A 22,568-nucleotide genomic window follows, 5' to 3' on the forward strand; every position below is an offset into this window, starting at 1 on the left:
CTGTCTCTCTGTGCCATCTGTGTCGTTCAGCTGGTCTGTGTGTATTCTTTGTGTGTGAGTCAGTGCGTTTGTGTGTTTGTGTGTGAGTGTGAGAGAGCTCTGTATGTGTGTGTGTGTGTGTGTGTGAGTGAGTTTGTATGTGTGTGAGTGTGTGTGAGAAAGTTTGTGTGTGTCTGTGTGTGTGTGTGTGTGTGTGTTTGTGAGAGAATGAGTGTGTGTGTGAGAGAGAGAGGGAGAGAGAGACTTTCTGACCAGACCCAGTTGACTTGTCTTTACTGCTTCTTTCTCTGTATAATTGTTTGAAAATATATTCTGTCAATTTGCAAAGCTCCCAAAATGTGCGGGATTGAGTTTTTGTACAGTTTTTGTGGGTTTTTTTGCAATTGTAGCATGTGTCATACTAATACAGCTTTTGACTTTCCAGATGCAATCCTAATAAGACTTACATAGTTTGAATTGTGGCATGTATTTTTTGTAGAAGATTGTTTGCTTGAATTTGAAGTATTTGCTTGATTTTAAAGCATGTTTTGTTCTCATGGTTTGAATACAGTGACAAGATCTCAGACATAATCATTGGCAGAGACTGACACAATGAATGTGTGCACATACACACATACACACACAGAGGGAGATGTAGCAGTTGACACAATGGCACACACGAGTGATGGCCTAGAGGTAACGTGTCCGCCTAGGAAGCGAGAAAATCTGAGCGCGCTGGTTCGAATCACGGCTCAGCCGCCGATATTTTCTCCCCCTCCACTAGACCTTGAGTGGTGGTCTGGACGCTAGTCATTCGGATGAGACGATAAAGCGATGTCCCGTGTGCAGCATGCACTTAGCGCACGTAAAAGAACCCACGGCAACAAAAGGGTTGTTTCTGGCAAAATTCTGAAGAAAAATCCACTTCGATAGGAAAAAAAAACAAAAACAAAAAAAACTGCACACAGGAAAAAATACAAAAAAATGGGTGGTGCTGTCGTATAGCGACGCGCTCTCCTTGGGGAGAGCAGCCCGAATTTCACACAGGGAAATCTGTTTTGATAAAAAGCAATACAAATACACCTGCATGTTCACAGACACCAGCACATTCACAGTCTCCTTAGAACTACTTCTTCCTATCTTGTGTCATTCTCTGTCTGTCTGTCTGTCTGGCTGTCTGAGATATTTATCTCCACTTACACACACACATGCGCATGTAGCTCACAAACACATGTAAACACGTTGACATACGCACACATATGGAGGCGCACACATACGCACACACACACACACACACACACACACACACACACACACACACACACACACACACTCATATTTTCTCCCCACCTCACGCTCTGTGTATGAATCACGAAGTTGAAGATAAACAAATGGAAACTACAGAATACATTTTTGGCCGATGAATAATCGTATGGCAACAGCTGCGTGTTAGTCAGCAATATTTTTTTTGTGAAACCTGACCATTGAATAACATTTGAATCATGTTCACACTCCGTTTGGTATTCCCTGCCAGATTTAGATGAGTAAATGGACTTGAATAAAACAAAAATAAATATGATATCAAATTGGAAAATGTAAAAGTATGCTACTGTTGGACAGAAAGACCCGTTCTGTTGCTGTTGTGAAGAACAGAGTACTGGAGAAAAACGAGTAGGAAAGATTTTCACTCCCTTTGTTATGCGCTATGCTGTACAAAGGTAAAGCTTAGAAACCTTTGCTTCTTTAACAAAGAATTTGATATTGCTGACTATTCAATGCTTCAGGCCTCATTTAGATTTTAGTCATTGATTTTACAGTGTACATGAAGCTTGACCCTTTTGATGTTACCAGCGTTTGATTTTACAGCACTAGAGTTAACTTTATCATGAGAGTTATTCATTAAGTATCACCTGTATATATCCATCTTTTCTCAGCAACAACAAAAATGACCTGAGCAGCTTGGGAACTGAGCAAATAATAAACGTATTTCTTGTTATACATATTGAGATTTTTTTTTTTTTTTTTTTTTTTTTTTTCAATTAATCTTGCTTGATTTTGAAGTGTCATTATAAATATAATAGCATTAGATTTAGAAAATATATGAAATTGAGATTTGATGTGTTGCTGACATTGTTTAAAGCCTTAGGGCGGTATGGAGGAGAGGGGTGGGTGGGCTTTGATTGATGGAGTCAGCTTCATGTTGTTGAATACAAGCACACAGTAATCTGCCTGTGTTGCTATCAGTCATCAGAATTTTTAGAGCAGCTGTGTTTCACATTTACATACAGTGATACATACTTAAGTACACACACACTCACACACACACACACACACACACACACACACACACACACACACACACACACACAGAGGCATACATTCCCTTACATACGTACACTTGCAGACATAAACACACAAACGCATACACGCACATGCCATCACAAAACACCGCACAAAACGCAGTGCATTGATTTGCACAGGTCATAATGATCTTTGACATCAGATGTAAATAAATGTTCACAAGCTGTCAAAAGAAGAAGAAAAAAAAGATAAAAAATTCATGTCTCTTTTTCAAAATTTCTGTCTCTTTTTTACCCCCTTCTGTTTCTTCCCTCACGACTTGTCTACTATAGCTGACTATTGAAAGAGCTGATTGATTGATTGATTGATTGATAAAACGGTTACATTATTGTAAATACATATTTGATAAGTTAGACACAGCAGTCATGCAGTGTAGATATGCCACGTTTTCTACTGAAATCATTCTACATTGTTATGTCTGCAGTAAAAAATCATCTGTTTCAGTCGTTGAGTCACGCAACATTCTACAGCCCAAACTGTTTTGTCAGCCTCACTGTATTTTAATTTGGTGGTGGTTCTCCAAACCTCTCATGCACATTCAGTGCAGTTTCCTTTCGATGAAGTGATGAGATGATGAAGCGATGAAAAATGGTGTAACATTGTGCTGTGCAGGGGTCATGTTTCATATCTCGGCCAGAGATCAGGTTGGGTTCAATAGACAATAGGTCATATGACCGGAAGAACATAAAATCAATAGGTCATTTTGAAAATCAGTAGGTCAAATATCACCCGTCCCGGGCTAATGGTTAATGCAAAAGTGGGAACGCCAATTCTTCTCGCCGAAGCTCGCGAAAGGCAGCGATAAAGATTCGTTTCGGATTTCATTTCGTCACGGATCCGTACTTTAATAAACCAGTTTATAGTCATTTCCTGTAGGAGCAGACGACAAAGCGATCGCGATCGTTAGATAGAGAGAGAGAGAGATGGTTACTTTGGTTGACCGACTGGTCATAAAAACAATAAGTCATGTGACCTGGCAACTTGAAAAACAATAGGTCATTTCAAAATTAAATGCGTCAATGACCGATGACCGATGTCGAACCTGATCCCTGCTCAGCACTTGTTGAAAGTTTTACGTTTGTGCAACGCAGTTTGTTTCTTGTTGCGCTTTCTCGTGTGTTTATTTTATTTTAAATTGTTTTGTTTCACTGGTGTGTTTCTGGCTTGTTTTCCCATGCGCTGCGTCCTCTGTTTTCAAGCGATTCTGGCGAGGAGGAGGAAGAGGGAGGACATGATGAGTAAGTGAAGCGTTAGAGACGTTAATGTTTAATTGACTTGTATACTTTATATATATGTGTCTTTATTTTTGTCATGGATGTAAAGTCTTTTCACTCGTGGATGGTCGTATTCTATTCCGGATGTCAGTTCTTTTTTCTTTTTTTGTTCTGATTTGTGAATGGATGTCTTGTGTTGTGCGTGTCATCTGTTTTTGTGTCACTGTCAGTGACTGTGTTTGTATGATGGGACGTGGTGTTGTCTTTTGCCTGTGTGTACCTGTCTTTATTTTCTCTTTGTTTCTCTCTTTTTCTACCCCCCCGCCCCCCTCACTTCCCTTTCTCTCTATTTTGTCTCAGTGTCTCACTCTCTCTTTTGTGTATACATGTTTCAGTTTAATTTGATTTGATTTAAACTGTGTGTGCATGGGAGAGAGAAATAGGTGTATACTACCTCCCAGGTCAACATATGTGCAGACCTGCTAGTGCCTGAACCCCCTTCATGTGTATATGCAAGCAGAAGTTCAACTACACACATTAAAGATCCTGTAATTCATGTCAGCGTTCGGTGGGTTATGGAAACAAGAACATACCATGCACACCCCCGAAAACGGAGTATGGCTGCCTACATGGCAGGGTAAAAACGGTCATACACGTAAAAGCCCACTCGTGTGCATACGAGTGAATGCAGAAGAAGAAGAAGGTGTATACTACTTAAGAAGACATAGATTATAGCTGAACTGTGTGTGCATGGGAGAGAGAAATAGGTGTATACCACTTAAGAAGACACAGATTATAGCTGGCATACACGAACAGAAGGTAGATGAGTGTGCAGACTTGCTTTCTTTGCATTGGATAAGATGGTACTTAACTCACTCAGTACGGCCAGTCCTCTCTTCTCCTCTACACAGACCCCTCGGATGTCCAGTGGGTGTCTGAATGACCCAGCCTTTAGCTTCCGTCGTCAGAACTGTGGTATTCTTTGTCAACATTCACCTCTTCAGTATAAGAGCGTTCAGCTTGCAATATTTTGATGATGGTAATTGGGATGAAACGCTGTTAACGTCATCTCTTTCGCCGTTCGTATGGAATGAGTTAAAGCATAAGCACCATAAACAGAAACCCATCCAGACAGATCTGGTGTGCGTCGAGAAAGGAGTGCAGAGTTTAATCATTTTGATGACATTGATCTACTGTTTTCCTTCAGATCTCATAGCCTTTCTTTTATATATATAGAAAATCTTTATTATTTATTTTTCAATATTTCAGGTTAACATAGATGGTTTTGCTTTTTTGCTTGCATGAACGTAGACGTGTTTACGTTCAACAGTGCATCTGCGTATGCAGATGCTTGTGCATGGCGCTTTTGTGTGAACATTACGCAGCTGAATGAGTGTGTGTGTGTATATAACACTTGCATGTTGATTACTATTAATTTGCATGTTCATTATTGATTTATAAATACTTTTCTGTGATATTTGGCCTAATAACAACAGCTGCATGGGTGACCAGTTTTGATGAAAGCATGATTTGGAGCTTTTCAAGTTTATTTTTCTCTCCTCATTCAGATGCAGAGAGAGTGATACCTTATTTTTGTCAAACATTGGGAAGGAAAAAAGAGAAACTTCTGTCTTATGAATTGTGTAGTGTTATTTTATGTCTGTAATACTTAAAGGGTGATTCTGTAAGGTAATGCATACGGTATATAACCCATATCTAATTTGGTCTCCTTTGAAGATGATTTCTCATCAGGTTTTTTTTTTTCTTCTTCTTCTTCTTTGGTATTATGTATGTAACAGCACCTGATCGATGCCATGATGTATTACACAAGGAAGCAGCAAGCTCAGAGTTTGGTCAGTTTGGTTTGATCGCATGGTCCTGAACCTAAAATGAACCTCATTCAGCAATATAGTTTTTTTATAGCTTAGTGACAGAAAATGTTGTTGTTTTTCTTTCTGAGAACAGTATAGGTGTTTTTTTGTTTTTTTTAAATTTATTTATTTATTTTATATTATAATTATTATTTATTTATTTATTTATGTACGCTTATAGTTAACTTCATCCAGTTTTTGCGCCTCATACATATTAGTAGTGGTAGTAGTTAAAAAAAAAAAAAAATTAAAATTTTTTTTTTTTATCTATTATTTATTCACTTTTTTTTTCTTTCTTTTTTTTTTTTTTTTAATGTATTTATCTATTATTTATTCCTTTTTTTTTTTCTCTCTCAAGGCCTGACTAAGCGCGTTGGGTTACGCCGCTGGTCAGGCATCTGCTTTGGCAGACACGGTGTAGCGTATATGGATTTGTCCAAACGCAGTGACGCCTCCTTGAGCTACTGAAACTGAAACTTATAGCTCAGAGTCGGGTCAACAGCGAAGTGAGAGCTGTATGATCCGTGGTTTCTCCACTACTGCAGTGGGGTCTCTTTTACAGCTTGGTCTTTGGTGAAGGACAGTGACTGTCAAACTATTTGTATTTCTTTTTATCACAACAGATTTCTCTGTGTGAAATTCAGGCTGCTTTCCCCAGGGAGAGTGCGTCGCTACACTGACAGCGCCACCCATTTTTTTGTATTTTTTCCTGCGAGCAGTTTTATTTGTTTTTCCTATCGCAGTGGATTTTTCTACAGAATTTTGCCAGGAACAACCCTTTTGTTGCCGTGGGTTCTTTTACGTGTGCTAAGTGCATGCTGCACACGGGACCTAGGTTTATCGTCTCATCCAAATGACTAGCATCCAGACCACCACTCAAGGTCTAGTGGAGGGGGAGAAAATTTTGGCGGCTGAGCCATGATTCGAACCAGCGTACTCAGATTCTCTCGCTTCCTAGGCGGATGCATTACCTCTAGGCCATCACTTCACTAGGAGGCAAGGTTGCACTGGCTCTTAGTGCTGCAACTTTAAGGGGCTGTTTGGCCTTTGGGGACCATCCCAACACCAACTTTGCGAAAGCGCTCATGGCCGAGAGAGAGTGTGGGATAGACGCTTTCCACAAAAATCAAAACAAGAGAGGCAAGGCCTTCAAGACTCACTTGTGATACACTTAAAAAAAAAAAAAAATCTAATTGTTAAAATGTGTTCTGTATTTGTTATTATAAAGCTTCGCGTTTAAAAAAAAAAAGAAGTCCTAACCAGATTCGAATTAAGTCCCCTAGCATTAATTACAGAGTAATTTCCCTTTTTTTTTTTTTTTACTATCTGTACCAAAACGTTTGCAAAATAAATAAAACTTCCATGCTTAGCAAAAGAAGTTCCTGTTTCAACAAAAAATGATAATAATGACTGGTCTTGTTGTTGGGTCAGAATATCAGATCAAAGTGCCAAGTTTAGAGAATACAAAAAATATAAATATAACAGTAAATGCAATTTGCATATAATTAGGCTTCATTATTTATTTTTTTGTGCCCATCCCAGAGGTGCAATATTGTTTTAAACAAGATGACTGGAAAGAACTGAATTTTTCCTATTTCCTGACAAAGTATTTGCAGAGAAAATGTCAATGTTAAAGTTTACCATGGACACACACACACACACACACACAGACAACCGAACACCGGTTTAAAACATAGACTCACTTTGTTTACACAAGTAAGTCAACTAGCCCAGATAGTTGGGACAGTTGCCTCCTCTGCTGTTCTGATGATCATAATCGGACATGGCTATGATACAGACATCTTTGTGGCAACCCTCTTCTTCAGCACATGTTTGGAGAAATCTCAGAATCAACATCCCCAATATGCCGAATGTGAATGTGTAATTGTTTCAGTACGTCTTTGTGGGCGTCTGTGGTTTCCTGCTAAGGCTTGTTAATGATTTTGAAATTCTTTTTATAAACATTTATAAATGCACGCGCGCACACACACACACACACACACACACACATATATATATATATATATAGAGAGAGAGAGAGATAGATATAGACACACACACACACACACACACACACACACACACACACACACACACACAGAGTAACATTACTTTGTGCCATCATTGCAATACCGGTGTCTTTTTTTTTTTTTAAGATTTGGTTATGGTCATCCTTGTGTGTAGAATTCATGTGTGTGTGTGTGTGTACATTTCATACCAGGGAGCTTTATTTCTATATGATAGTTGTTTTTCGCAATAAGTAGGGGGAAAAAGTTGTTGTTTCTTTATTTGTGTGTGTGTATGTATTTGTACATTTGTTTTATATTCATTCACAGAAAATATAACTACCTTGGAGAGGAGCTGCCGGTGTATGGACCCATCAACAAGGAGCCGGAGGAAAAGGTGTTTGGCCCAAAGGAATCCGGTATCAGGAAATTGTGAGTACACACACACACACTCGCGCACGCACACACACACACACACACACACACACACACACACACACACACACACACACACACACACTCACACACACACACACACACACACACACACACACACACACACACATACATACACACACTCACACACACACACACACACGCACGCACGCACGCACGCACACTCATTCTCTCTCTCTCTCTCTCTCTCTCTCTCTCTCTCTCTCTCTCTCTTTTCTGTTTGGTTTGGGTTGGTTGGTTTGTTTTTTGCTGTCCCATCTTTTGCATCATTTCAGTGGCATGTCCAACGCTGCTCATTCCAAGTCCCCCCCCCACTGTACACACACACAGCTTGACTTCCTCTCCCCACCCTATCACCTACCCCTTCCCATCCCATGACCCCCACACCCAACTAGGGGCATTACTTCAGGATGCTCTAGGCCTTTGCTGGCGTTTTGGTTCGATTGAATTGAAAGCACTCTTGTCCTGCGAGCTGGTGGTTTGCGCACAACTTTGCTTGCGCTAGTTAGTGCGTTCTCTGTTTTCAGTTTCATTCGCTTGTCCACAGTATTTTTACTTCTGAAAAGTTCTTTCATGTTCACGGCACGTCAGGTAAAGCATATTGCGGTGTATAGGACTCTGTAAAAGAATATGTTTCCAAAACAAAAAAATGAAGATTGGCTATGACTGCCTGGGAAATGTGTGGCGTTCCATGCAAGCTCAAGCGTGCCTGCATCTTTGGTGGGCAGTGGTATAAATGTTTCTTAGTTCTTTTTTTCTTTTTTCAATGGGCTGCAGTCCTTTCCTTCACTTATAACTACATCATTGTGTGTGAGTGTGTGGGGGGGGGGGGGGGGGGGGTGGATGTGGAGGAGAGGAGGTTAGAAATTGTCTCCTAGCTGTTACTTGAGGGAAGAACTACTTTGCTGCTGTTTTCCCTGTCCACACATTGAAAACAAAAATCCCAGACAATAACACTTAAAGTGCATATGTTGTTTTGGGTTTTTGTTGCTTTTTTTTTTTCTTCTTCTTCTTCTTTCTCTCGCTGTCCACAGTTTTAAAATTTTAGATATTTTCAGTTCTTTTTCTTTCTGTTTTTTTTTTTTTTTTTAATCCGTGGTGTTGAATTGTTTCCATGCTGTGTGTAGCTTCCAACAGCTTCTGGACAATCTGGATCTCCCTCCTTTAAACTTCTAGACGTCGGCACTGGCAGGGTATGGTTCTTGGCGACTGTAGCCCGCTTGGCTGTTGTCTCATCCCCGCATCTCTTCATGTGGTTGTCTGTCCTTGAGCCGAGCAGCGGTGGTTGTTCTTGCTGTGCATTATTTTGATGGTGTTTCTGTTCCTTGATGTTCTCAGCTTTATGTGGTTGTCGTCGGTCCTAGAAGTGGTAGTCTCTTTTTCTTTTCATTATTCAGTGATGTTTCTGTTGTTCGTTGTTTTCAGCTACTGTGGTTGTCGTTCAGTAAGCGGTGATGTGACTTATTTGATTTCAGTGCTGTGTGGTATTTCTGTTTCTTGGTGTTTTCGGTTGTATTCTTGTTCATCTTGAGAATTGAATACTTGCACTATCGGTTGGCACATTCAGGTCTTTTTTTTTTTTTTAGTATGTTGTTTTCTGTTTGGTTGTCCAGTTGCCAAGTTATTATCTACCGTTTCATTCGTCACTGGTGGTACTTCTGTTGTTGTTGTGTTGCTGATGTTTTGCTTGATTCTCATGATCATTATGTCGTGTATAGACTTGCTGCAGTGTTTTTCCTTTCATAGTTGTTCTTGAGCAAATAATGTTTCGTCTTCCGTTTGGTATGTAAGGATATTTCTGTTTCATGGTCATGGTTCTTCCCTGGGCAGTAAGCAGCCTTTAGATTTGAATTTGGGCATCACATTCTGTGCTGTCATAATTTTGACCACTGGGTTGCTCAGTCTGGTCAGTTTTTGTGGTCAGTTTGGTATTAAGACATTTCAGACCATGCATTGCTGCATCCAATCAGGTTTCTTTTGCACCTGTAAGTGCTGAGCGTGTTCAGCATTCTTGATTCTACAGCCAGGCTTCAAGTTAAACAACACAAAAAGTTAATACTGCTCTGTTGTGCATATCTTCAGGGGTTTTTTTCCCCTTTGGGTTTTCTTTTTTTTTTCTTGGGTGTTCAGTGCTTTATTTGTTTTCATTTAAAATCAAGACTGACTTTACTTCCTTTACTTCTTTAGTACTGTGGAATGACTCATGATTATTTTTGATTCCCCCCCTCTTTTTTTTTTCCTTTTTGACTCACTTGTGTAAACAAAGTGAGTCTATGTTTTAACCTGGTGTTCGGTTGTCTGTGTGTGTGTGTGTCCGTGGTAAACTTTAACATTGACATTTTCTCTGCAAATACTTTGTCAGTTGACACCAAATTAGGCATAAAAATAGGAAAAATTCAGTTCTTTCCAGTCATCTTGTTTAAAACAACATTGCACCTCTGGGATCGGCACAAAAAAATAAAAAAAGAAGCCTAATTATATGCAAACTGCATTTACTGTTATATTTATATTTTTTCTATTCTCTTAACTTGGCACGTTGACCTCTTATTCTGACACAACAACAAGAGGAGTCATTATTATCTTCTTTTTTTTCAAACAGGAACTAATTTTTCTAAGCATGGAATTTTTATTTATTTTGCAAACGTTTTGGTGCAGATAGTAAAAAAGGGAAATTACTCTGTAATTAATGCTAGGGGACTTAATTTATCACAAGTGAGTCTTGAAGGCCTTGCTTCTCTTGTTTGTTTTTATTTAAAATCAAGACTGACTTTACCTCCTTTACTTCTTTAGTACCGTGGAATGACTCATGGTTATTTTCGATTCCCCCCTCTTTTTTTTTCCTTTTTTTTTTCATATCAAGTTGGACCTTTCTTGTCTTTGTGTTGTGTTAGTTAGATCTGTTCTCTTCACTTTGTCTGTTTATAATGTTGTGAGTTGATCTGTTGTTTCTACCATGTCTGTAGCCATTCTGTGGTACAACATACTTTCTGGTTTTGGATACTGTGAGTTGGTCTCTGACTGTGATACATATATATGTAAATAGAGTCTTAATACCCGAGTTCTGACTTGTGTTGTTTGTTCAGCGTATTTGTTATGTGACAGACGTTTCATGTTCTGCGTGTCACTGGATGTGCTACATTCCATATCGTGTCTTGTTCTGTTTTATTATACTGTGGCAGTTCTATTGTCGGATGTTCTCAGTTAACATCTGTAACATCTGCAGACAGTTTGCAGGCTGAGTTATTCCAGTATAAATTGAACAGTCTGCAGGATTAGTGCTTCTGTGTAATTTTTTTTTTTTTCTCTCTTATTATATCAACATACATGTCAAAGATAAACATACTCTGCTACTTTAGTACACATTATCTCACAACTAAGCAGTGGATGGGTATTTATCTGGGCAAGTAAAGGACTTACAAAGAAAGTCTGAAACTTGAAACAGTGGGACAACAATGGGAATTTAAAATACAAGTTGGGCAAAAAAAAAAACAACCAAACAAACAAACAAAAAATCTAATTCTCTGCAGACTGACAACAACAACAACAACAACAACAGAAAAAGAAAAAGAAAAAAAAACATATAAAGATCTTGTAAACACAAAAGCTTGATTGAAAAACTTACCTTTCTTTTAAGAAAAAAACCTTGATAAATATTGTAACAAAAACTGAGGCTACAGAATAGATTCGTTTTGTGCCTGCTTTTCACAGTGAGCTTCTGCTTCAGGTTGTTGTGAATTTGTTGGCCGCCTTCCCTGTCTCTTCTTTTTTTTTCTTTTTTTTTTTCTTTTCTTTTTTTTTTTTTTGAATGTATTTTGCATGTAAGCACGGCTATTTGTTTGTTGGTTTATTCATTTGTCTGTGTATACAAGATTTTAAATACATACGCATTTTTGTATGGTCAGTTTTAAAACAGAGATAAGTGCTCTTTCAGCTGTTGGTCATTCATTCATTCATGGACTGAAGGTGAGGCAGACGTGCTTGTGTACAGGTGGCTGCCTGCAGTTTAGTGAAACTGGTTGATTTTAGAGCGTTCAGAGCATGAAGAGATCCAGATCAGAATCGTTTTGCTTCGTTTTGTTCTCTGTGTCTGTTTTGTTCAAAGGAGCGTGTGTGAGATCTTAGACTGGAACTTTCTTTCATTTTTGAAACAGGGTGTCAGTGGGTTTTTTTCGGGTTTTTTTCTAAGTGATGTATTACTGAATTTTGAATTAGTAATCAAACAGACTTGTATGCTCTTTTTTTTTTTTTTTTAATCACACATGACAAGAGGATGCTTTTTTTTAAAAATATTGCATTTGACAAGAGGAGGCTTCGTATTCAGTATATAGTCATACAGTTAGTGTGTTTATATATATATATATATATATATGTATATGTATGTATGTATTTATATATATATCATCTATCTATCTCAGATAGACAAGATAGAGTAAAGTTAAACAGTAACAGGAAGAATGCAAATAGGACAAAGGCAGCAACAACAACAGTAACAATACATATTAGAAAATGTAAAATTATTATTTAAAGTGGAGAACAGAGCTAAACAGATTTTTATTGTGTTTGTTGTTGTTGTTGTTTTTTTTTTGTTTGTTTTTTTTTTGTTTTCTACAAAAGGATTCCCAGCTAGGCTTGTGCAGACCAAAGAGAATCCCATACATGATCCAAAGTCTGAACACGAAAAGGGACTCTCACCTTAACGGACACCTGTCAGGTTCAAAATGTCTTGCTTTCAGATTCCTCACCCTGATGGAGACAGGGCTAGATTTGTTTGTAGATGATGACAGCTCTGAGGCCCGAGCCCCCAGAAGGAAACCAAGGGCCCAGTCCCTCTCCCTGACCACCATTAGACAGTCTAGGCAAATCCCGAGGCATGGCGGGGGCAGACTTGGCACCAGAGAGCGGGAGAGCGCCTTGTGAGCAGGCAGGTTGTGGAGGAAGTCTGAGAGGTAAAGGTGCCTGTGTTTTTTGCCGCTTGAGTGAGCGCTCAGAACTCCCCAGAACTTTTCAGCCACGTGGTTTAGCAGCTTTCCTGAAGGAGCCTGCTTGAGTGAGCTCTCAGAGCTTTTCAGCCGCGTGTTCTAACAGTTTTCCTGAAGGATCCTGCTTGAGTGCGTGTTCAGAACTTGTCACGACTTTTCTAAGACCAAGGGGAATGGGGGGAAAGACACCAAAAAAAAAAAAAAAAAGACGAAGAAGAAGAAGACAAAAAAAACCCTCAGAGGAGATAGGATGAGTATCAATATAAATTTAAATGAGATTAAAGATTTTTTTTCTTCTTTAAATCATATATGGAACAGATTTTTTTTTTTCATTGTTCAAGAAGTTATGTCTGGAGAAGCTAAGAGTTTCACCACGCTCGCAGACTGATGAGATCAATCTCAAAAAGTAGAAGCAAGAGACTAGTGAGATCAGTAGATAGGTAGATTGATAGACACCCATCCCCTCCGTCACCTGCAGCAGAAACCAAAAGGAAGGGCAGCACAGTGAGACAACAAAGGGAGGGAAGAGAAACGACAAGAAGAGTTATTTCCCTGGGCAGTTTGTGCTCATTGAAGTTCCTTCTGGCATGGAACCTCATGATAAGTGTGGACCCTTTTTTCTTTTTTCGCCCTTTCTATGTTCCTGTTTCACGCAAACCTAGACTAAAGAATAAATTTTTGACGGGCGCAATAGCGGAGTGGTTAAAGCGTTGGACTGTCAATCTGAGGGTCCCGGGTTCGAATCACGGTGACGGCGCCTGGTGGGTAAAGGGTGAAGATTTTTACGATCTCCCAGGTCAGCATATGTGCAGACCTGCTAGTGCCTGAACCCCCTTCGTGTGTATATGCAAGCAGAAGATCAAATACGCACGTTAACCATCCTGTAATCCATGTCAGCGTTCGGTGGGTTATGGAAACAAAAACATACCCAGGATGCACACCCCCGAAAACGGAGTATGGCTGCCTACGTGGCGGGGTAAAAACGGGTCATACACGTAAAAGCCCACTCGTGTGCATGCGAGTGAATGTGGGAGTTGCAGCCCACGAACGCAGAAGAAGAAGATTTTTTTTTTTTTTTTTTTTTTTTTAAGATAAAAGACAAGACGATCAAGGCCAGATCAGCGATTTGGATTTATAATACGAAGATCAGGCATCTGCTCCCTTTTTTTTTTTTTTTTTTTTTTTTTAATTAAGATATTTTTTTCTTTGTTACAGCTTTTCTGTAGCATATATGGATCAGTCTACAAACTTTGATACTTCCTTGGATGTGGAAACTGAAAGAAGAAAAAAAAAACAAAAAAAAAACCCCTCAGCTCTCTATGCCAGTTTGAAATTTCAACTTGATTGGCTGTGTGAATTTTCAACTCCTTATTGTCCGTCTGAATTTTTCTATGTTAGGATCGTCTGTGTGAATCTTCAGCTCGTAATTTATTGTCTGTCTGAAAATTTCACCTCTCGATTGTCTGTCAGGAAAAAATTCAGCTCAGGATTATGTGTCTGAAATTTTTGACCCAGGATTGTCTGTCTGAAATTTTTGACCCAGGACTGTCTGTCTGAAATTTCAAATAATTATGGGATGAACTTGTCAAGTCTAGGCTCAAAAGTGCTACGTTTTCATTTTGGGGGTGTTCCCCCATCTGTCTGATATTTGAATACCTGTGTAATTTCTAATTCAGTAAATGCTTACATGGATGATAAATGTTTGCTTGACAACCAGTATATACTATGTCTTAGTTGAAACAGAAATGTTTACTTGGAAGGAAAATTTTTTTTTTTGTGTGTGTGTGTGTGTAGGTTGGTAAAGAGGGAGAATTTGTTGCATTTACTTAGTGTTGTTTTAACTCACTCAGTACGGCCAGTCCTCTCTTCTCCTCTACACAGACCCCTCGGATGTCCAGTGGGTGTCTCAATGACCCAACCTTTAGCTTCCGTCATCAGAATTGTGGTATTGTTTGTCAACATTCACCTCTTCAGTATAAGAGCGTTACGCTTGCAATATTTTGATGGTGGTAATTGGGATGAAACGCTGTTAACGTCGTCTCTTTCGCCGTTCGTATGGAGAGAGTTAACTTTCAGTTGGGGAAGAAGCAGAGGACTGGGACCCACGATCTTGTTCTGAGCCCAAGACACAGTGGATATGAGTTCACTGCCCCTATGTCCGAAAAAAGGCTGTGGGTCTATAAACTTTGAACCTTTAGCTGAGTCACACTACTGACACAGCCCCCTCAAGCAGGCTCAAAAGGTAGATAACCCCCCCCCCCATCCCCCTCTCCTCCCTCGCCCCCACCCCACCCCTCTGCCCCCCCTCCACTAATGCTTTGCAGAGCACTTGCTTGACATAATTCCTGTTTAGTTTTCTTGCAGGGAGCCCTTCTGCTTTTGGAGTGAAGACGTAACACTATGTTACTACATGTAGTAGCTGACCAAAAAAAGAAAAAAGCAAAGTAAATATACAGCTTGGTTTATCAGGACTGCTAGCTTATTTCATTGGGGAAACCATAGTGGTATTGGTTCTTCGATTAGGGAAAAAAATGATATTCCTGGGTGTGCTGGGCTGTTCCTGATTGACAGCGTGTCCTGCACACAGCAACCAGATGCGACAGCATGTCCTGCACACAGCAACCAGATGTGACAGCATGTCCTGCACACAGCAACCAGATGCGACAGCATGTCCTGCACACAGCAACCAGATGCGACAGCATGTCCTGCACACAGCAACCAGATGCGACAGCATGTCCTGCACACAGCAGCCAGATGCGACAGCATGTCCTGCACACAGCAACCAGATGCAACAGATGGGAACACACAGTTGATGCGGACTGCCCACTGTATTGTAGTTCTGAATCATGGAAATATAGCAATGTTCCTTTTTCTTTTTAAGTGGACACATTCCTAACGCCCCCCCCCCCCCCCCCCCCCCCCCCCCCCCCCCCCCCCCAAAAAAAAAAAATCAAGCATAGAATGGCATATAACCAGATAATTGCTGAGAAAAATCACCTCATAGTAAGTCAAAAGAATGAAATCAGTGAGTGGTCAGTTTCACTGAAGTTGCAACACAAGTATTTTGGACAAAGAACTGATGCAAATTCTACTCTTAGATCTTCTGAAGCACCTAGATCTACTGTAAGGAGATGCAGTTCTCCAATGTCGCCTAGTTTGTTAAACTGAATGGTATACAGAGGAAAGAAAACAAGAAATTAATTCTCTAGTTTCTAAAAACAGTAGTTAACAAGTTTAAACATTCAACCCTTTGGTTACTGTTGTTGCCGCTCTGCGACTTGCTGTGAGAACGCCACAGTCGCCATACAGCGACTTGTAGGGAGAACACTGCTGTCGCCAGTTGGCGACTTTAGCATTAGAGTTAACAAACTTGCGCTAGTGGAGTGATGGCCTAGAGGTAACGCATCCGCCTAGGAAGCGAGAGAATCTGAGGGCGCTGGTTCGAATCACGGCTCAGCCGCCGATATTTTCTCCCCCTCCATTAGACCTTGAGTGGTGGTCTGGACGCTAGTCATTCGGATGAGACGATAAACCAAGGTCCTGTGTGCAGCATGCACTTAGCGCACGTAAAAGAACCCACGGCAACAAAAGGGTTGTTCCTGGCAAAATTCTGTAGAAAAATCCACTTCGCCAGGAAAAACAAATAAAACTGCACGCAGGAAAAAATACCAAAAAATGGGTGGCGCTGGAGTGTAGCGACGCGCTCTCCCTGGGGAGAGCAGCCCGAATTTCACACAGAGAAATCTGTTGTGATAAAAAGGAATACAAATACAAATACAAATACTCTTCAAAAGATAACACCAGACTTAGTGGGCACGTCCTGCCACATGTACTGGAAACATCCTTCTCATTGTTGAACCAACTCATGCAGTTTGAAGCGGTTTTCAGCGGCTTTTTTAAAAACATCGTTTGAACGATGGCGAGTTCTTCAGCCAGTTCAGATCGTAACTAGCAGTCTTGCTTTAGACCACGCTATACGGGACAGCAAACTGCAAGTTGGATTAAAGGGCATTTGGCAGAAAGTGATTTTGCTGCTGACAGTGACAGTGGAGAAGAGTTCGTGCCACATGGCAGCGAAAAAAGAGTACCCCACATTCCCACTGGCTGCTCTGCTGCACAGCCGGTTTTCAGCTGTACTGTGCAGCTGACACAGCCAGCTAGCACACACTACTAGCAGCTTGAACATTGCTGGCGATGTAAGGGTTAAAAAAAAAAAATTAAAAAAAGTTTAAATGAGAAAGGAGAATGTTATAAATGAGATGCATACCTGAAATCTTTATAGACAACCTTCCGGGAACATGAATTTTAATTGGATCCAACTGTCATCTTTTCACCTCCATTAGAGGGGGACCACTCTCATGGAATCTGAACAGTTTAATTCATTATCAAGGGGAGACCAAAAAAATTGTGGATTTTGAAAAAATATATATACTTCTCTTTTTTTTTTCTTCTTCTTTTTTTGTCATGCATTTATCAGCTAGCCATTTTTATTCCAAAGCAGCGACTGTCAGAAGCCTGACATGTTCTCTTTACGTTTGCTTTTCCTCATTATGCCAGCAGTCAGGCTTTTACCCCCCGAACGATAGTTTATTGTAACGTTACTGCTTTCAGAGCATCTGTATTTGATTGCTTGAACTCACTTGTGCTCAGTTAATGACTGCTGTAGAAGTTTCAAACAACACATGTTTTATTTGATGCTTTCAGTTTCGCATAGTCCCATTTTCAGGTGTAGGCATTAATTTTGACAGTTAGCTTATGGAGAAGTTCCCAAAACACTGTCTGTTTCAGGCCTGCTGTTTATATGTGTGTTGTCTTTTTGTTTCTGTGTGTTAGCGTGTTGATTTTGTTTCTGTATGTTAGTGTGTTGGTTTTGTGTCAGTGTGTTGGTTTCGTGTCTGTGTGTGTCAGTGTGTTGGTTTTGTGTTTCTGTGTGTGTCAGTGTGTTGGTTTTGTGTCAGTGTGTTGTTGTTTTTTGTCTGTGTGTGTCAGTGTGTTGGTTTTGTGTCTGTGTGTGTCAGTGTGTTGGTTTTGTGTCTGTGTGTGTGTGTGTGTCAGTGAGTTGGTTTTGTGTCTGTGTGTGTGTCAGTGTGTTGGTTTTGTGTCTATGTGTGTGTCAGTGTGTTGGTTTTGTGTCTGCTTGTGTCAGTGTGTTGGTTTTGTGTTCCTGTGTATGTGAGTGTGTTGGTTTTGTGTCTGTGTGTGTCAGTGTGTTGGTTTTGTGTCTGTGTGTTGGTTTTGTGTCTGTGTGATGGTTTTGTGTCAGTGTGTTGGTTTTGTGTTTCTGTGTATGTCAGTGTGTTGGCTGTGTTTATGTCAGTGTGTTGGTTTTGTGTCAGTGTGTGTCAGTGTGTTGGTTTTTTGTCTGTGTGTGTCAGTGTGTTGGTTTCGTGTCGATGTGTGTGTCAGTGTGTTGGTTTTGTGTATGTGTGTGTGTCAGTGTGTTGGTTTTGTGTCAGTGTGTTGGTCATTTGTCAGTGTGTTGGTTGTGTGTCAGTGTGTTGGTTTTGTGTCTGTGTGTGTCAGTGTGTTGGTTTTGTGTCTGTGTGTGTCAGTGTGTTGGTTTTGTGTCTGTGTGTTGGCTGTGTGTCAGTGTGTTGGTTTTGTGTTAGTGTGTGTCAGTGTGCTGGGTTTTGTTTTGCTGGATGTGCGTAGTGTTCGTCAGGAACAAGATGGTGTCGTTGTGGCTTTTTAGTAAAAGAAAAAAAAAACAGTTGGGCTTTGTTGGGGGTGCAGTGGAGTTGGGTCTTATGGAAAGCGGCCACTAAGGGATGTTATGTGTGTGTGTGGTATGGAGGGGAAATATCATTGCGCCTTGTTTACATTTGGATCAGCTACGCCTTACTTTTCTATCCCAAGAATTTAGATGCATAAAGATGGAAATGAAATGGTCTGTGACACTGCTTGAAATGGGTCTTGCTTTGTGCACTGTTGCAGTCTTTGTGTTAGCGGCTTCCGCTTGACTGTCGTTTTTATTGTTTGCCCATAATCATGTATCTTGCACTCTGCGTCTGGTTCAGTACTTACCATGCCTACTATCTTGGTTGGGAAAAGATTCGCTTGGATACCTGTTGAGAAAAGAACTACAATGTTTGCTCTGAGGAAGGGGACAAATGTTTGAAAGGATAAATTTTGATGATAATGATGTTGATGATGATGATATCAGTTATGATATGGTTGTATGGTAGACAGTCGTGTCCGACGATGACCATCAGAGCAGCATAGGACGCAGCTGCTGTCCCAACTGTCTGGGCTACAATTTGATTACAGTGGAGAGTGTCTTTCCCAAGTTACATCCCCACTGTCTCTCTCGGCCAAGAGGGTTTTAGGACAGTCAGCATTAGGATCATTCCCAAAGGGCATCTACCCCCCAAGGCTGCAGCACTATGAGCCAGTGCAGTTTTGCCTCCTAGTTTGAGAGTCATAGTCCTTCACAAAAGACTAAGCTGTAAATGATTTCCCATTGCAGTAATGATAAGGATACGTTCAGTTTATGCTGTACAAACTGTGTACAGTGGATTCCAAGATACGTTCAGTTTATGCTGTACAAACTGTGTGTAGTGGATTCCAAGATACATTCAGTTTATGCTGTACAAACTGTTCAGTTTATGCTGTACACACTGTGTACAGTGGATTCCAAGATACGTTCAGTTTATGCTGTACACACTGTGTGTAGTGGATTCCAAGATACGTTCAGTTTATGCTGTACACACTGTGTGCAGTGGATTCCAAGATACGTTCAGTTTATGCTGTACACACTGTTTACAGTGGATTCCAAGATACGTTCAGTTTATGCTGTACACACTGTGTACAGTGGATTCCAAGATACGTTCAGTTTATGCTGTACACACTGTGTACAGTGGATTCCAAGATACGTTCAGTTTATGCTGTACACACTGTGTACAGTGGATTCCAAGATACGTTCAGTTTATGCTGTACAAACTGTGTACAGTGGATTCCAAGATACGTTCAGTTTATGCTGTACAAACTGTGTACAGTGGATTCCAAGATACGTTCAGTTTATGCTGTACACACTGTGTACAGTGGATTCCAAGATATGTTCAGTTTATGCTGTACAAACTGTACAGTGGATTCCAAGATACGTTCAGTTTATGCTGTACAAACTGTGTACAGTGGATTCCAAGATACGTTCAGTTTATACTGTACACACTGTGTACAGTGGATTCCAAGATACGTTCAGTTTATGCTGTACAAACTGTGTACAGTGGATTCCAAGATACGTTCAGTTTATGCTGTACAAACTGTGTACAGTGGATTCCAAGATACGTTCAGTTTATGCTGTACACACTGTGTACAGTGGATTCCAAGATACGTTCAGTTTATGCTGTACACACTGTGTACAGTGGATTCCAAGTGCCTCATCTGGTGAAGAAGGGCCGAACATGGGGGCAACAGGTGAAGTGAAAATAGTAAAAAAAACAATTTTTTGCTAAGTGTAAAGCTTTTGCATTTGGAGAGAAAGAGGAAAAGTTTCTTGAGGACAAAACATTGTCATCAAAGAGTACAACAGTGGCTTATACCGGTGTTTGTATGTTGTGTGTGTGCGTTGTGTGTGTGTGTGTGTGCGTTGTGTGTATGTGTTGTGTGTGTGTTTCTTCTCTCAGTTTCAGTTTTTTGTTTGGGGATGGTCCCTCTCCGCCCAGGGGCAGAAGTCGCAGGTCCCAGACCTTCGTCAGGTAGACACCCCCCTCCCCCTGCCCCTCCCCCTCCACCCAGCACCACCCACCACCTCTCTCCCAGCCTCACAGCCCTGCCGATGTCACCCTCACAGCAGTCCTTCCTCGCCAGGGGCCTGCGGCCAACATGACAATGACGGTGATGATGACGATAATTATGATGATGGTGACGATGATGCGTTTTCCTCCAGCTTCCTGCCCAGTGCGGCGCTGTGGGAGCATGGTGAAGACGTTTGACACGACGGAGCTGGTCGTGAAATGGATACAGTGGAGAAAGACCTTTTGACACGACTTTGGCAATCTTGAATGTGATCAGTTGTGAAGACATTTGACACGGCTGTGACAGTCTTGAATGTCACGCAGCTGTGAAGACCTTTGACACGGCTATGGCAGTCTTGAATGTGACACAGTTGTGATCTTGAACGTGACGCATTTGTGAAGACCTTTGACACGGCTGTGGCAGTCTTCAAGTGGACTGCCACAGTGCTGGAGACGTCGATGGTGACTGGCCGTGTTGGCGTCGACAGAGCCGTGGCACGCACACAGGGCTGGTGTGTGCAGTGTGGGTCAGGAGTTTGACACGCCCCCACCGCCCTTCGACATGGCCCCTGCCAAGCTGCTGGTAGAAACGTCTCTCTGCCAAACTCTTGATTCCGTGTGACCGAGGAGGACTGCTTGGTTTTGTGGGTGACTGGCGTTTTCAGGTGGGTCGGGTTACGAGTTGCTGAGGTGGAGAGGTCTTGGGACTCCAGTTTGTTTTTAGCTGCAGGGCGACTTTTTTTTTTTCTTTTTCTTTTTTTATGCAACATATCATTCTTGTGTAATCCAGTTATTCACATGAGCAGACTACTCAATTTAGGTTAATCACGGTACTGCTTTTTGCCAAATAAAGATCATGGAACGAGGAGACAGGGGAAGACCTCATCACTTTCCGGACACTGTGTCGACTGTGGGGAGAAAAGAGATAAGGACAAAATGCATCGCTGCCAACCTTCTCCAAGTTTATGCCAGTTGCCAGGTCATACAGATCATTTTGGATTCCCCTTTTTTTTCAGAAGTGGAGGAAGTAGTTGTGAGAAAGGGGGAATATTCCATGTTTTTAACTGTTTCAAAAACACACAATAAACAACGGTGGGCCGCAACTTTTTTTTGGGGGGGGTGGAGGGGGGGGGCAAAGGGTGCAGTAAAAATTTGGAATGGATCCAGTATGTTGTCTGCACATGTGTGGACGTAGCAGAACTGGAAGAGACATTTTCTCTACGAGTTCTCTGTTTTTCAGGCAGAGAAATCAGGCATGACAATGCTTCCTTTAACTCTTTCACTGCCATATGCAATTTTAGTTGACTAGACAGTGCACTGCCATATGCAATTTTAGTTGACTAGACAGTGCACTGCCATAGGCGACTTTAGTTGACTAGACAGTGTACTACCATAAGCGACTTTGGTTGACTAGACAGTGCACTGCCATAGGCGACTAGACAGTGCTCTGCCATAGGCGACTTTAGTTGACTAGACAGTGCACTGCCATATGCAATTTTAGTTGACTAGACAGTGTACTGCCATAAGCGACTTTGGTTGACTAGACAGTGCACTGCCATAAGTGACTTTGGTTGACTAGACAGTGCACTGCCATAGGGGACTTTAGTTGACTAGACAGTGCACTGCCATAGGCGACTTTAGTTGACTAGACAGTGCACTGCCATATGCAATTTTAGTTGACTAGACAGTGCACTGCCATGTGCAATTTTAGTTGACTAGACAGTGCACTGCCATAGGCGACTTTAATTGACTAGACAGTGCACTGCCATAAGCGACTTTGGTTGACTAGACAGTGCACTGCCATAGGCGACTTTAGTTGACTAGACAGTGCACTGCCATATGCAATTTTAGTTGACTAGACAGTGCACTGCCATAGGCGACTTTAGTTGACTAGACAGTGCACTGCCATAGGCGACTTTAGTTGACTAGACAGTGCACTGCCATAGGCGACTTTAGTTGACTAGACAGT

The 22,568-nt window shown here is 41.1% G+C and overlaps 1 protein-coding gene across 5 annotated transcripts in view; it reads left to right on the top strand.

Moving 5' to 3' along the window:
- LOC143288156 (RILP-like protein 1) overlaps positions 1–21,744 on the top strand; it is a 32,889-nt gene extending 11,145 nt beyond the window's left edge. For 2 of the 5 annotated variants that reach the window (XM_076596452.1, XM_076596453.1), the window contains 4 exons: positions 3,540–3,578; positions 7,762–7,863; positions 12,621–12,833; positions 20,489–20,564. In XM_076596452.1, coding sequence (XP_076452567.1) covers positions 3,540–3,578; positions 7,762–7,863; positions 12,621–12,804 — 325 coding nt within the window. In that variant the 3' untranslated portion in view covers positions 12,805–12,833; positions 20,489–20,564. Of the gene's footprint in view, positions 1–3,539; positions 3,579–7,761; positions 7,864–12,620; positions 12,834–20,488 lie in introns of all 5 variants that reach the window. The other 3 variants (XM_076596455.1, XM_076596454.1, XM_076596457.1) reach the window with 3 other exon arrangements.
- Positions 21,745–22,568: the final 824 nt, after the last annotated feature.

This window comes from Babylonia areolata, chromosome 12 (assembly GCF_041734735.1).
Source record: "Babylonia areolata isolate BAREFJ2019XMU chromosome 12, ASM4173473v1, whole genome shotgun sequence".
In the NCBI taxonomy this organism is placed as follows: domain Eukaryota; kingdom Metazoa; phylum Mollusca; class Gastropoda; order Neogastropoda; family Buccinidae; genus Babylonia; species Babylonia areolata.